The sequence below is a fragment of the Sinohyriopsis cumingii genome, chromosome 5, assembly GCF_028554795.1.
Source record: "Sinohyriopsis cumingii isolate HCF-2022 chromosome 5, ASM2855479v2, whole genome shotgun sequence".
Lineage (NCBI taxonomy): Eukaryota > Metazoa > Mollusca > Bivalvia > Unionida > Unionidae > Sinohyriopsis > Sinohyriopsis cumingii.
Window position 1 is genome coordinate 84895930 of NC_142965.1, and position 14041 is coordinate 84909970.

At 35.4% G+C, this 14041-nt stretch overlaps 1 protein-coding gene across 4 annotated transcripts in view; it reads right to left on the reverse strand.

Moving 5' to 3' along the window:
- The window catches only part of LOC149799652 (RNA helicase Mov10l1-like), a 73556-nt gene that overhangs the window by 42834 nt on the left and 16681 nt on the right, over positions 1 to 14041 (reverse strand). For 3 of the 4 annotated variants that reach the window (XM_089958999.1, XM_089958997.1, XM_089959000.1), the window contains 5 exons: positions 13790 to 13999; positions 12811 to 12919; positions 8310 to 8408; positions 7595 to 7741; positions 3550 to 3641 (listed from right to left, as the gene is read on the reverse strand). In XM_089958999.1, the coding sequence (XP_089815125.1) occupies positions 3550 to 3641; positions 7595 to 7741; positions 8310 to 8408; positions 12811 to 12919; positions 13790 to 13999 (657 nt within the window). The remainder of the gene's footprint in view (positions 1 to 3549; positions 3642 to 7594; positions 7742 to 8309; positions 8409 to 12810; positions 12920 to 13789; positions 14000 to 14041) is intronic. The other variant, XM_089958998.1, reaches the window with a different exon arrangement.

Here is a 14041-nt window from a genome sequence, read left to right on the forward strand (position 1 = left end):
TTACCTATTTGATTAAATGCTTTAACATTTTCATAAATGTTTACTGTTCAGGGCTTTGTTTGCATAATTGTTTCCAAATTAGACTGATCATATCTGGAATAACTAGATTTTATTTGACAATTAGGAAAGCACGCCTGCATTCCTATGATCTCTCATAACCCTGCATTTAAAATAAAAATCTGAAGGCAAATGGTAAATATATAGTTACTTCCCCTTTCAAAAGCCTTCCTAAGTTATGTAAAAAAACAACCAAAATTTTCTCATGAAGAAGCATTTGTTAAATGGAGTTGCTATAAAAGCTGTTTCATTATGCTCTCCAAATTAACCACCACTATAATGATGGTGTGATTAGTAATTATATGGCAAATTGAAGATTCCTTCTTGAAATTCTACAACAGTCTATCAGTGTTAGGTTATATTGATAACAAAAGTGAAATAGTCCCTCAAAGGAAATAATGCTCTAATGTGCATAAAAATTTCCATGGATTAAAGATAAGACCATTTCTTCCTTTTACTTGCTAAGTGTTGAAACCATCTCTGATATTTTTCAGCAAGCTTTTCACATTAACTACTGTGGTGGACAACTGAAAACACCATGTCATTATGATCATCCATTCAGAAGGAGTAGTGACAAGAAGATTTTCAAGACAACCATAGCGGCAGCTATACTGGATGTGCAAATGTCACCATTCACATTTAAGACTAATTAGGTATCTTAAGAAATATACTTGTGAAAACCCCCGAGATAGTATTTTCAAGATGGCTATCATGGTAAGGGTAAATTTGCATCATTTTCCATTTTGTGCAAGCTACAAACCATACAAACTCCCATGTCAAAATGACCTTTCCATTTCTGAGGATTACTGATAACAAGATTTCCAAGATGGCCACGATGAAATACATTAAACTTTATGCCATACATTACCCTATGCCATATATTAAACCTTATGCCATACATTACCCTATGCCATACATTAAACCTTATGGCATATTAACTTGGGTCATACATTAAACATTATGTCATACATTACTCTATGCCATACATTAAACCTTATGGCATATTAACCTGGGTCATACATTAAACATTATGCCATACATTACCCTATGCCATACATTAAACCTTATATATTAACTTGGGTCATACATTAAACATTATGCCATACATTACCCTATGCCATACATTAAACCTTATGGCATATTAACTTGGGTCATACATTAAACATTATGCCATACATTACCCTATGCCATACATGAAACCTTATGGCATATTAACTTAGGTCATACATTAAACATTATGCAATACATTACCCTATGCCATACATTAAACCTTATGGTATGTATTAATTAAGGTCATTCATTAAATATTATGCGATACATTACCCTGTGCCATACATTAAACGTTATGGCATATATTAACTTGGTCATACATTACACATTATGCCAAACATTACCCTATACCATACATTAAACCTTATGGAATACATTAATTTATGTCATACATTAAATGTTCTGCCTTAGATCACCTATGACATATATTAAACCTGAAAAGAACGAGAAGCCATTGCAATCCCAACCCAACCGTTGGACAGGTCATCTAACTTACTATACAGTAATATAAAATGTGAAGCCAATGCAATCCCAACCCAACTGTAGGACAGGGCATCTACCTTAATATGCAATAATATAAAATGTGAAGTCACTGCAATCCCAACCCAATTGTAGGACAGGGCATCTACCTTACTATACAATAATATAAAATATGAAGCCATTGCAATCCCAACCCAACCGTAGGACAGGGCATCTACCTTAATATGCAATAATATAAAATATGAAGCCACTGCAATCCCAACCCAACTGTAGGACAGGGCATCTACCTTAATATGCAATAATATAAAATATGAAGCCACTGCAATCCCAACCCAACTGTAGGACAGTGTGTGTGTGTGTGTGATTTGGATTTTTAATGTAGCTTTAAAAGAAATTCAGTCATACCTAACCACTAGGCCACCGGAGCGGTCCAACCGTAGGACAGGGCATCTACCTTAATATACAATAATATAAAATATGAAGCCATTGCGATCCCAACCCAACCGTAGGACAGAGTGTGTGTGTGTGATTTGGATTTTTAACGTAGCTTTAACAATTTTTCAGTCATATATAACCACTAGGCCACCAGAGCAGTCCAACAGTAGGACAGGGCATCTACCTTAATATACAATAATATAAAATGTGAAGCCATTGCGATAACAACCCAACTGTAGGACAGGGCATCTACCTTACTATACAATAATATAAAATATGAAGCCATTGCAATCCCAGCCCAACTGTAGGACAGGGCATCTACCTTACTATACAATAATATAAAATATGAAGCCATTGCAATCCCAACCCAACCGTAGGACAGAGCATCTACCTTACTATACAATAATATAAAATATGAAGCCATTGCAATCCCAACCCAACTGTAGGACAGGGCATCTACCTTACTATACAATAATATAAAATATGAAGCCATTGCAATCCCAACCCAACTGTAGGACAGGGCATCCATCTTACTATACAATAATATAAAATATAAAGCCATTGCAATCCCAACCCAATTGTATGACAAGGCATCCACCTTACTATACAATAATATAAAATATGAAGCCATTGCAATCCCAACCCAACCGTAGGACAGGGCATCTACCTTACTATACAATAATATAAAATATGAAGCCATTGCAATCCCAACCCAACCGTAGGACAGGGCATCTACCTTACTATACAATAATATAAAATATAAAGCCATTGCAATCCCAACCCAATTGTAGGACAGGGCATCTACCTTAATATAAAATAATATAAAATATAAAGCCATTGCAATCCCAACCCAACTGTAGGACAGGGCATCTACCTTACTATACAATAATATAAAATAAGAGGCATTGTCTCCTTAATTGAACAGAAACTGTTCTGAAAACTTAAGACCATCAGAAGGATGAACTGATCTACTTTAATTTTTAACTGACTTTAAAGAAATCAAAACCACCTAATGCATAGTATTAGATACTGTACTGTACTTCTGATCAGAGAGACCTGACTGTTTAAAATAGTACAGGTTCCTACCTGTAAAAAGGTACTGTACTTCTGATCAGAGAGACCTGACTGTTTAATAGTACAGGTTCCTACCTGTTAAAAGGTACTGTACTTCTGATCAGAGAGACCTGACTGTTTAATAGTACAGGTTCCTACCTGTTAAAAGGTACTGTACTTCTGATCAGAGAGACCTGACTGTTTAATAGTACAGGTTCCTACCTGTTAAAAGGTACTGTACTTCTGATCAGAGAGACCTGACTGTTTAATAGTACAGGTTCCTACCTGTTAAAAGGTACTGTACTTCTGATCAGAGAGACCTGACTGTTTAATAGTACAGGTTCCTACCTGTTAAAAGGTACTGTACTTCTGATCAGAGAGACCTGACTGTTTAATACTACAGGTTCCTACCTGTTAAAAGGTACTGAACTTCTGATTAGAGAGACTTGAATGTTCAATAGTACAGGTTCCTACCTGTTAAAAGTGAACTGTACATTGTAGTCCTTGCCTGTATATGACTTTTGAAACTCAGGATTGAACTTCAGCAAAACTTCATCACTCAGAACCTAAAACAATTATATTGGTTATCATTAATTAACTTAAAACAATTAAATAGATCATTATTATTAATTATACTAATCATCATTAATAACAACATTTATTTTGCAGCAATATAGCAGGGCTATTTCAACACTACTAGTTGGCCTGGTGTTAGGAAAAAGTGACTGGGTGGTACATCGTGCAACATATCTGCAGCATGATGCCCCAGTACTAGACATCACTATAAACTGTCACACTGCGGACATCATAGCGATATGACTGAAAAATTGTTAAAGCTACCTTAAAAATCTAAATCACACACACACCTTTACTTCAATCATTTTGACAAAATCCAAGTCTCCAAATAAGGGTATATGTGTGTGTGAGTGATTTGGAATTTTAATGTAGCTTTAATAATTTTCCGTCATATTGATGCCTGCAGTGTGACAGTTTATAGTGATGTCTAACACTTGGGCATCATGCCACATTATCCTGACACCAGGCTAACCAGTCCAAACACTAACCTCTTAATGCTGAGTGCCTAGCAAGGCAACTGTTAGTACCATTTTAATAAGCCTTTGGTATAACTCGGCTGGGGTTCAAACCTGTGACCTCCTGCATCTGAGGCAGATGCTCTAACAACTAGGCCACCAGAGTAGTCTCTCCATATAAGACATAAAAATGAATATTTTACTGTACTTGTAAAAGGTGCCATTATGTTCCACATAATATGATCATTATGACAGTTTCATATATGACCATAGAAAGCATGAAGGTATATACAATTGCCATTTCCTGCTGACTTAGCTTACATAGTAGTTGCCTAAGCATAACAATGCACATCTAAATCACACAGAGATATATATATATATATCCCAAAATCAGACCAATTTTATCCAAAAATCATAAGATCCTGACCAAGTGTGACCTTGTATGGAAAGTACATTTGTTGACCCAATTCATGACACAATTTTTTTATATGAAACCTGATGGAATTTTGACAAAATGTTTCAAGTTTTGTAAATTGATTTGGTGCCATAATGTTATGAAACACTGGCAGGAACTGGAAAAATAGGAGGCATTATCTACATAAAGCTCTCCCTTGTTATAATTCATTAGCTGCGGTCCATCACCAAGAAACCACATTATGTATTGAACTGTATAATACAGTGTACAAAAATATGTTAAGATATGGGACAATGGTATAGTGAGAACTATCAGAATTTGATAAATAACTGCATTTAGAAAAAGTAATGAAGAAAAAAGAATGAGCTTCACCTTGTTTTCTTTCAACCCTAACTGTTAAGTCAAGTCCAACTACAGAGACTCAGATTGGCCAGTACATTATTTTACCAGCAGATTGAGGTCTGTTCAGTTTGTAAGAAGTAATCAGTAGAACAAACAACACTGATCATGATCTGCAGGTGCATTATGCTACATCAGATCAGCATGATTGTTGTCATGGTGTCAATAGTAATACCGCATTATATCTGGATTCACATTATAATGAGGTGTGTTGTAATGGGTAACAGCGGTACTTTTTAAAAGAAATTTATAAACTATCCATTTATGACATCCTGACTTCAGACAAAGCAAAAACTTTTGTTCATTGGCTGATGGAAGTAATGCATGTCTACTTTCTTGCCACAGCTACATCTGTGTAAACAACATTTCTGAACTGAATTTTTGCTCAGTAAACATGGACAAAAAAAAAAAAAACAAAAAAAAAAAAATGGTATCAATAGTAATAAATTATGGAAAAATTTCACTTTACAAGGTACCTGTGGAAACTCTTCAAGTGTCACAATAGATTTTCAAGAATTCTGGATTTTCCAGTTCTTTGTTCCTACTTGATATCATATATACATGCTTATAAGTCAAGTAGAAACTGAAAACAACAAAGACCCTGATATGATGCAACATAATGCACCTGCAGATCATGGTCAATGTTGTTTGTTCTACTAATTACTCCTAACAAACTGAACAGACCTCAATCTGCTGGTACATAACGTACTGGCCAATCTGAGTCTCTGTAGTTGGACTTGACTTATAAGTGAGCACAGATGGTAACTAGTTTCTGTATGTCTACTGTTATGTATTGCAAAGTGTTTGTGATAAATCTTACTCAGGTATTAATCACAAAAAGGACTTCATTTTTGTTTTAAAGTATCCTATGCAATAATTCACATTAAAGTGGAACCAGCATAATCTAGCACCTGAGTATTTTGTATTTTGATCATAGTGACTGTTTAAATCATAATGGACTCACTTTAGAATCACTTCATGATCAATTATCCACTGGATAATTTGCATAATAGACCTTTCAATAGATTTTGTCTCTCTGGTGATTGGTTGACACAAATTTCCTTTTACTGTTTCCATACAATATGCATATAAGTTTGTTATATACACATTAAAATTCAACTTATTGACTCGCACCTAGATAACTCTGTACAATAAAGAGATAAAATGTAAGTGTGTTTGACCTCACATTAAAAATAACAAAAAAAATTATAATTGCCCAAATTAAGAACATTAACTCAGTTAAACATGGATGTTAACAAATTCTGTCATTAAATTTCTCCATCTGATGATTATTCATTTAGAGAACCATCCACTGTCTCATAATCTTAAGTGTCCCCTCCCATTGCTTCGACCCACCAAATAATTACAATTTTTGAATATTGACATTATTGTTCAATGTAGCAAATAAGATAAGTTTTCTGCTGTCTCTTATCACAAATTACATCAGTTGGATATTTCCAATGATATTGGTAAAACTGTTGAACCAAAATCCCATTGGTGTCTTATGTTACATTTTTAGCTGAACAAAAAATTTAATTTTGTATGCGATACCTATGAAGAATGATCTCCATCCATATGGAAATAAATTGCCCCAAGTCAGTCGTTTCAAAATAAAGTAGCAAGAATTTGTGACATCAAATTCCATATTATTTACAAGAGCACAAGGAAGACTTATTAGCTTTACTGTTAAAGGTCAGTCCAAAAATGGTCAACAATTATCAGGTTTTCCAGTGCTGATGTCTCTTAAAATTCAAACGTTAACAAAAAACAGAGACAAACTATTGACATATTTCAATGAACATTCATGAAAATTGAAACATCTTTATTCACTGAAAGAAAATGTTCACTGACAAATATTTTATTAACATTTCAACACACCTCTAAAATTAAGAAATCCAGGTCTCATTGACTTTCATTAGCAAGGCTTCTTAGTAATTCAAAAATCAGTCAGGAGAAATTTGTGAGGAGGTTGTAAAAGTACAGGAGCCATAACAAAACCACATTATAACCGAATTAATGCAATCTAGTGGGGTGGTACTATATTTATGCTTGGAGGTCTTGTATTCACATTATTATGTCAAAACAGGTAGAATTACTACATGAGTAATATCACATTAATTATGTCAAAACAGGTAGAATTACTGCATGAGTAATATCACATTAATTATGTCAAAACAGGTAAAATTACTACATGAGTAATATCACATTATTATGCCAAAACAGGTACAATCACTATATGAGTAATATCACATTATTATGCCAAAACAGGTACAATTACTACATGAGTAATATCACATTACTATGCCAAATCAAATACAATCACAGCATGAGTAATATGACATTATTATGCCAAATGAAATACAATCACTGCATGAGTAGTATGACATTATTATGCCAAACTGGTACAAGCATAATGTCCAAGGCATCCTAAAAATTATATCAAAATCAAAGTACTGCATTTTACTAATTGAATCAGTATACAGCATGTGTTAAACAGAATTATACAACTTTATATATTTTCTATGAAATTTATAAAACTCAATTACTAATTTCAATTGCCTTCTTGCTGGGTATGGGAAAACAGGACAATTATTCTATAATATTCATAATTCCTATTTTATGAATAGAGTTCTCATTCACACACCTCTATTCTAGATCCAACAATAAAACATACCTCATGTACAAATCCCTCAAAACAGGGACCGTCAGGATCTGTGGGATCAGTAAGAAGAATCTTGTCCCCTATTAGCACTGATGGTCTCCCCTCGGCCAGACCTGGGACCTTGAGCCCCAGGTACTCTCCAACTCTCCTCATACACACCTGCAACAGATAAGAAAATACACTCAATATTTGTAGTCTTTAGTGACATTTCTTTGCATGCATAAATATTGGCCTATTTGTCATGAGGTATATATCTTTCACAATCGATCCATCTGTCAAGAGTATTTTTCTTTCAAAATTGATCTGTTAGTCACAAGGAATATTTCATTTATATTTGATCTATTTGTCATGAGGTATTTATCTTTCAGAATAGATCTGTCACAAGATAATTGATCTATATCACAAGGTATTTATCTTTCACGGTCAATCTACTTATCACAAGCTAGTTATCTTTCACAATTGATCTATTTGTCATGAGGTAATTATCTTTCACAATTGATCTATTTGTCATGAGGTAATTATCTTTCACAATTGATCTATTTGTCATGAGGTAATTATCTTTCACAACTGATTTATTTGTCTCAGCATCGAGGCTTTGACATTGTCTGAAGCCATATCAAACTCTTCTTTCTGCCAGCTTGGACTGAAACACATAAGAAGTTTTGTGTATAGATTGGCAATCCAATTCATTTATTTATTGCCGAGTATTTTCATTAATATTCCTTACCCTGTCCATATCAAAGTCCCTTATGTCTATCTCATTCTGTATTTCCTCAAGGTGAAGCAAATCATGAAACCTCTCCAAATAATTCTCAAAACTCAGCTCCTACAATATACATAATCACACAACAAAGATATTTATAAATTACTAAGGTACAGGAGTATAATGTATACTCTTTAAACCCATTTTCCTAAGTCTACCTAAATATTTCACTGCTATGCAAAGGATACCTATCCATTAAGGACAATATTTTGTTTATTAGTATCCTTTCTGGAATGCTGAGGATGCCCTAATGTTACACTTTGACCTTTGCCCCCTTTTTCTGGACGTTTAACATTAGCATAAAGGTCCAATCTATCTGCAGCTTACAGCTCAGTTCATATAAAAAATTACCTTGATATATTTCAATATCCTCTAATCCATTTTAACTTATACACTTAACATTTAAGGCTTATAAATAAAACTGATTTTATAAAATAATATAAACTAAACAAAATCTAAAACATTAAGAAATAGAGTGAAAAATCAATAATATCACTTGTCAGGGGACAAAGAATGCTTAAATAATTCCAAATACTAATTATTAAAATGCATATGACCTACCTCAACACCACTCCCCTTAATTAAAAGAAGAAAAAAAATGTGTTTTCTGCTGCACTGGTTTTAAAATTAGGGTAGGTAGCTAGGGTCTTCTTTGTTTTATTTAAATATTTATATATATTATAATGGTTAGTATATATAATGTACTAGGCACTTTAAATATTGGGGTAAACTAGCTCAATTATATGCACAAATCAAATTTGGGATTTTTTTTAACCATGGGCAAAAAAATTTGCTAGAGATGGCAATGAAAAACAGGGACAGTTATCCAACCAGAACACATATATTTTTCGGGGGTCTAAGCAAGTGTCTACCTTCACTGAGACACATCCATTAAAGAAATTAAAACATAGTAGAATTTTTTAAAATTTTGTTTCTCTGAGAATACTTATCAGATCATATTAATCTTAGGAAATAAATTCTCTTAGTTTTCAATTCAGCCCTCATGGAATGAGGAATGAAACTCCCACAAATTACCTTTTATTCCTTCACCTATATGCATGATGTTTATCTAGGGTAAACTTGAGTAAAATACCAGTTACGATGCTCATATTTTTGGGATGGGGGGTGGTGGCTATAGAGTAGTATGATCAGGTCATTATATTTGGAGAAACATAATTTACAAAAACAACATACTTTCTCCATTGAATACTTTCCCTGATCATATTAATGTTAGGAGAATAGATAAAAGGAGAAGGAAAATGTAATAGCATCCAACTTCTACCCTAGGTACCCTTCAAGGTAATAATGGCTGGATTCAGTCTATAAATGATAACCACACCCTAATGTCAAAGCAGCAAAACAAATGGTCACATTATACCAATACAATGACCATACGAAATGAATGACATTTTCTAGTTGTTACCTCACAGAAAGGTGTAAACCCAAGACAATAACAAAATTGTGCTATCATTAAATGGGTTTGGTGGCTGTCTCAGCTGCCACCACCACTGGACCCTACGGGTTCAATTCCCTTCTTTGTAACCCTAAATCTGAAGAAAGAAACTCAAGAAGGTTGACTGTGAATCCCAGCTAACAGTTTCAATGATGTCTCAGATTGAAATGATAAATTAGAATTTGAGTCTTGCAGAGACCACTTAAATCATGCAGTGTATCTCGTCCTGATCAGAGTCACTGATCATATTTCCTGCTTAAGCCAAGTTGCCAAGTATTAAATGATTACACTGTTGTTTCCCAGCCATCACCTGAGGAATGAAGCATTAACTGATCCCACACATTTTCCATGCATTTCAGGTTGTGCATAAAAGCACAGATAAGATTTGGGATTGAAGCCTCTTTTGGTTTTCAAATGAAAAGAGTGAGCCAATGACCAGCTTCTGATTGCCTGCAAAACGGTACCCCATTCCAGGCTAGGAGCCTTGGCTACATCATTAGGAACTGAGAAAAGTCTGATCCATACTAAAGATAGTTGAGGTCCATCAAAAGAACATTCAACTTGCTCACAATGCATGCTGAAGATAAAGCAGCAAAAAAAAAATTATGTTATTTAAGATAGCATCTCCAGCAAGGTTCTGGCCAAGGACTTGAACTTATCTGAGCTGAGCCATGTCAGAGCCCATGAGATGTTCCACGTGTGGAACAAGGTGAGTGACTGTGGCCAATTCAAGTCTGACTGATCCTTATCCTCTTTACCATAATGCTGAAATGTACTGGAAAAACCTTCCAATCTGCTTCCTAATCTGTATTTGTTAATTCTTTTATTAAATCCAGGACTTTTAACATATGTCCCTGATGCATCCAATATGTCGGGCAAAAGTTCACCACCCTGATTTTTTTTATCCAAGCCTAGAAAGTTTACAATATACACATCTGGGTGCGTGTGGTATCAGTGGGACAAACACAATGCTGCCAACTTTTCTCTGAAAGCAAAGCATAATAATTTTCCTGGTCCTTGACCTTGTCCAAATGATGATCAGTGATTTCTTTATCCTATACTGTCTTGGGCTGAAGACAGAAGGTAAGTTGTAAGCATTCTGACGATGATAAATCCTGTAAATTTCTTAACCAGCTACTTTGATACTAGACACTAAACTCTATATGCTATACGGTGGGTCAAAGTGAGTCAATTAATCGAGGCTGTCCTCGTCAATTATTCCTAGCAGCATGGATATGGCTGTGCCACTGTCACTATGTAAAGTATGGTATCCATCCACCAGATACGATTTGCACACTGGGCATGCCAGCTGAATTGGCAATTAAGCAAGTGGTACAGACAGCTGGAGGAATGGCCAGAAAGCTTCAGGATCAGTAGCTGGATGGTTGGATCTGAGGTCAGCTGTATGGCACAGGCATGAAATGGACATACTGATTCAATGGATCCACATGACTTCACATATAAAAGTACAATCAGTCTGGGGGCCCCGAGTGGCCAAGTGGTCTAAAGCGCTCACAATTCCGGATCACTGCCATCTTTCCTCTGTCTGCATGGGTTCAAGTCCAAGGCTCGACTGGCATGGGTAAGTGGGAAAGCCTGCCAGTAGCTTCTCGTGGGTCGGTGGTTCTTCCCTGGGTTTTCCAGGGTTCTTCCTCCACTAGTTATACTGGCCGCCATGTATAGCCTATCTTGTGCTGAAAAATGGCATTTAACCCTGAACAACAACAACAACAATCAGTCTGTATGCAGAACAGATTGCCAATGTGGTGAACCTCTGGTCACTAGTCCAAAAGCACAGCCAACTGAGCAGCTGGAAATCTGGACTGGACAGCTGACACCAACTAGAGTGGCAGTATATTGTATAGAAGACTGATGAAGCAGACCATCAAGATTGGTATCATACCCCATGTACCTAGGCTTGCAGGACCAAAGGTCATGCTAAGACATGCTGAGGGTGTGGATCGGATGGGGGTACTGATGCCCATTAACTTCATACCTTCATTGGACAGACTCAAACAATGGAAGGGTATACATTCTGCCAACTGCCTGGGCCATTATTTGCAACATCATTTCTTGTACAAGTCTTCATGTTTGCAAATCCAATAGCATTTGTGGTGAGTGCAGTACACACATTGTTTGCAGCATCTCTGAAATGCACTGATTGTCCAATTCAAGCTGGACCAACATAACTACCATCCTCACTTAGTACATTGGTTGGATGTAAGGTGGCATCATGGCATCCTAAACCATACTCAAAACTAACAATGTCATAGGGTGAGGTTTCAAGATGCAACAAGTTCACATTTTATACAAATGCAAAAAGTCTAATTTTGACACAACATTTCCATGCATCCTCTGTGCTAAGCTAGCAGCCAATACCAACCCCAACTAATATGAAATACAAATGCCATATTTATAAAAACTTAATTTAAATATATAAAAAATACTTGCAATTTTTATCAATGTTTTTCGTTTACAAGACCTTAATGATTCAAAGTACATTTTTGCTTGAAAATACCATCTGCAGCCAGCTATCTTGCCATGTGACACAATCAAGTCCATCTAGAAAAGACTGCAGATGAATAAGATTCATCCAATTTTTATATAATTCATAATCCATTTTGAATTTCTAAAATACACATTTTCAGTGAAGTGTAATCAGCTGCCATTTGTTCCAACATCTCTAACTTTCTCTGGTAGATCATTGTGCTAAGTTAATATGATTTCTAACTGCACGATACAAAAGCTTGGGCACTTTTACTGCTGTTAATGATGATGTTTGCTATATACAATTTTGTCTAATCAGAACATTGGAAATTGAGAGAAGTAATAATAATGGTTTAATTCAAGGTTAAAAATGGGAATAATTATGCCAAGAATGGCTGGCATTTCTAAAGAAAGTCAATATTGGCAATGCTTCCCCATGAAGCGTTTTGGTATTTGAATGGGAAACTTTACATTTATGTTTTAACACTTAGTCAAATCAAATGTGTCCTCGAACATTTATCTTACCTTTCCAAGGGCTGGAGAAATTGTGACCAGGTCCTCCCTCTGCAATACACAGTCTCTCAAATGTGGTGGAATTGGAAATTGTGGGAGCTGGATCTTCCTTTTAAATCTACTTAAAGAAAAGAAACACTGTAGTACCTACATGCATTATATACAGGCCAAATCTTCTCTATTGTGATTTGTCCCTTCCATAACTTATCATCTATTTATAATTGCAAACAGTATTTATGAAGAAATTATCCATAACAGAGAGCTGTACACATAAGATATATATATTTCCAAGGTAAAGATTTCATTTAAAATTCACATGCCACCATATGCCTTTATATTTTTAACTTAACTTCTCAACAACAAAAAAACAATATTTATACATTGAAGTAAAACACTTATCTACTTATGTGCAACATATATAGTGGGAATGTTTAGTGGTGAAGAACTTAAGCAATTAATAAGTTTCAAAGTAGGATTGAAAAACTAACTTCCATCAAAATGTTACCATCTTAAATATTATAATTGATAAATTAAAATCTCATGAACAAAACTGCCAAATTTTGTACCCATGAATAATATCCACTACACTGTATATCCATTTCCTCAAACATTACTTTCATTGAGATTGACCGCTCCAGTGGCCTAGTGGTTAAAGCGTCTCCCTCGGATGCGGGTTCGATCCCCGGCTGAGTCTTACCAAAAGACTTACAAAAATGGTACTAACAGCTTCCTCGCTTGGTGCTCAGCATTATGAGGTTAGTGTTAGGACTGGTCGGCCTGGTGTCAGGAAAATATGACTGGGTGAGAAATCACGCTACATGTCTGTGACATGATGCCCCAGTGCTAGACATCACTATAAACTGCCACACTGCAGACATCATAGCGATATGACTGAAAAATTGTTAAAGCTACGTTAAAAATCCAAATCACACATACACACACACTCATTGAGAATGTATTCTTCCATTTCCAATTTGTAAACTGAAATAACCTCGTTCTCTCCCCAGGGACCACCCATGGTGTTGTCTTTTTTTCTGCTGCCTCTCTGTATCTGGAGTAACCTCCTCTTTGTCCCCCTGTGTACTGACTGAAAGAGTTTACCATAACCTGCATACTGTCTAATACATTAGCAGTAATGTATCGGCCAATCTTGAAATCATCAAAAGTAAAGACCATGAGCTGTTTTTCCTTGCCTGGAGACCTAGAAAAACATAGGAGAGATTGAGATTAGGAAGAAAAATTG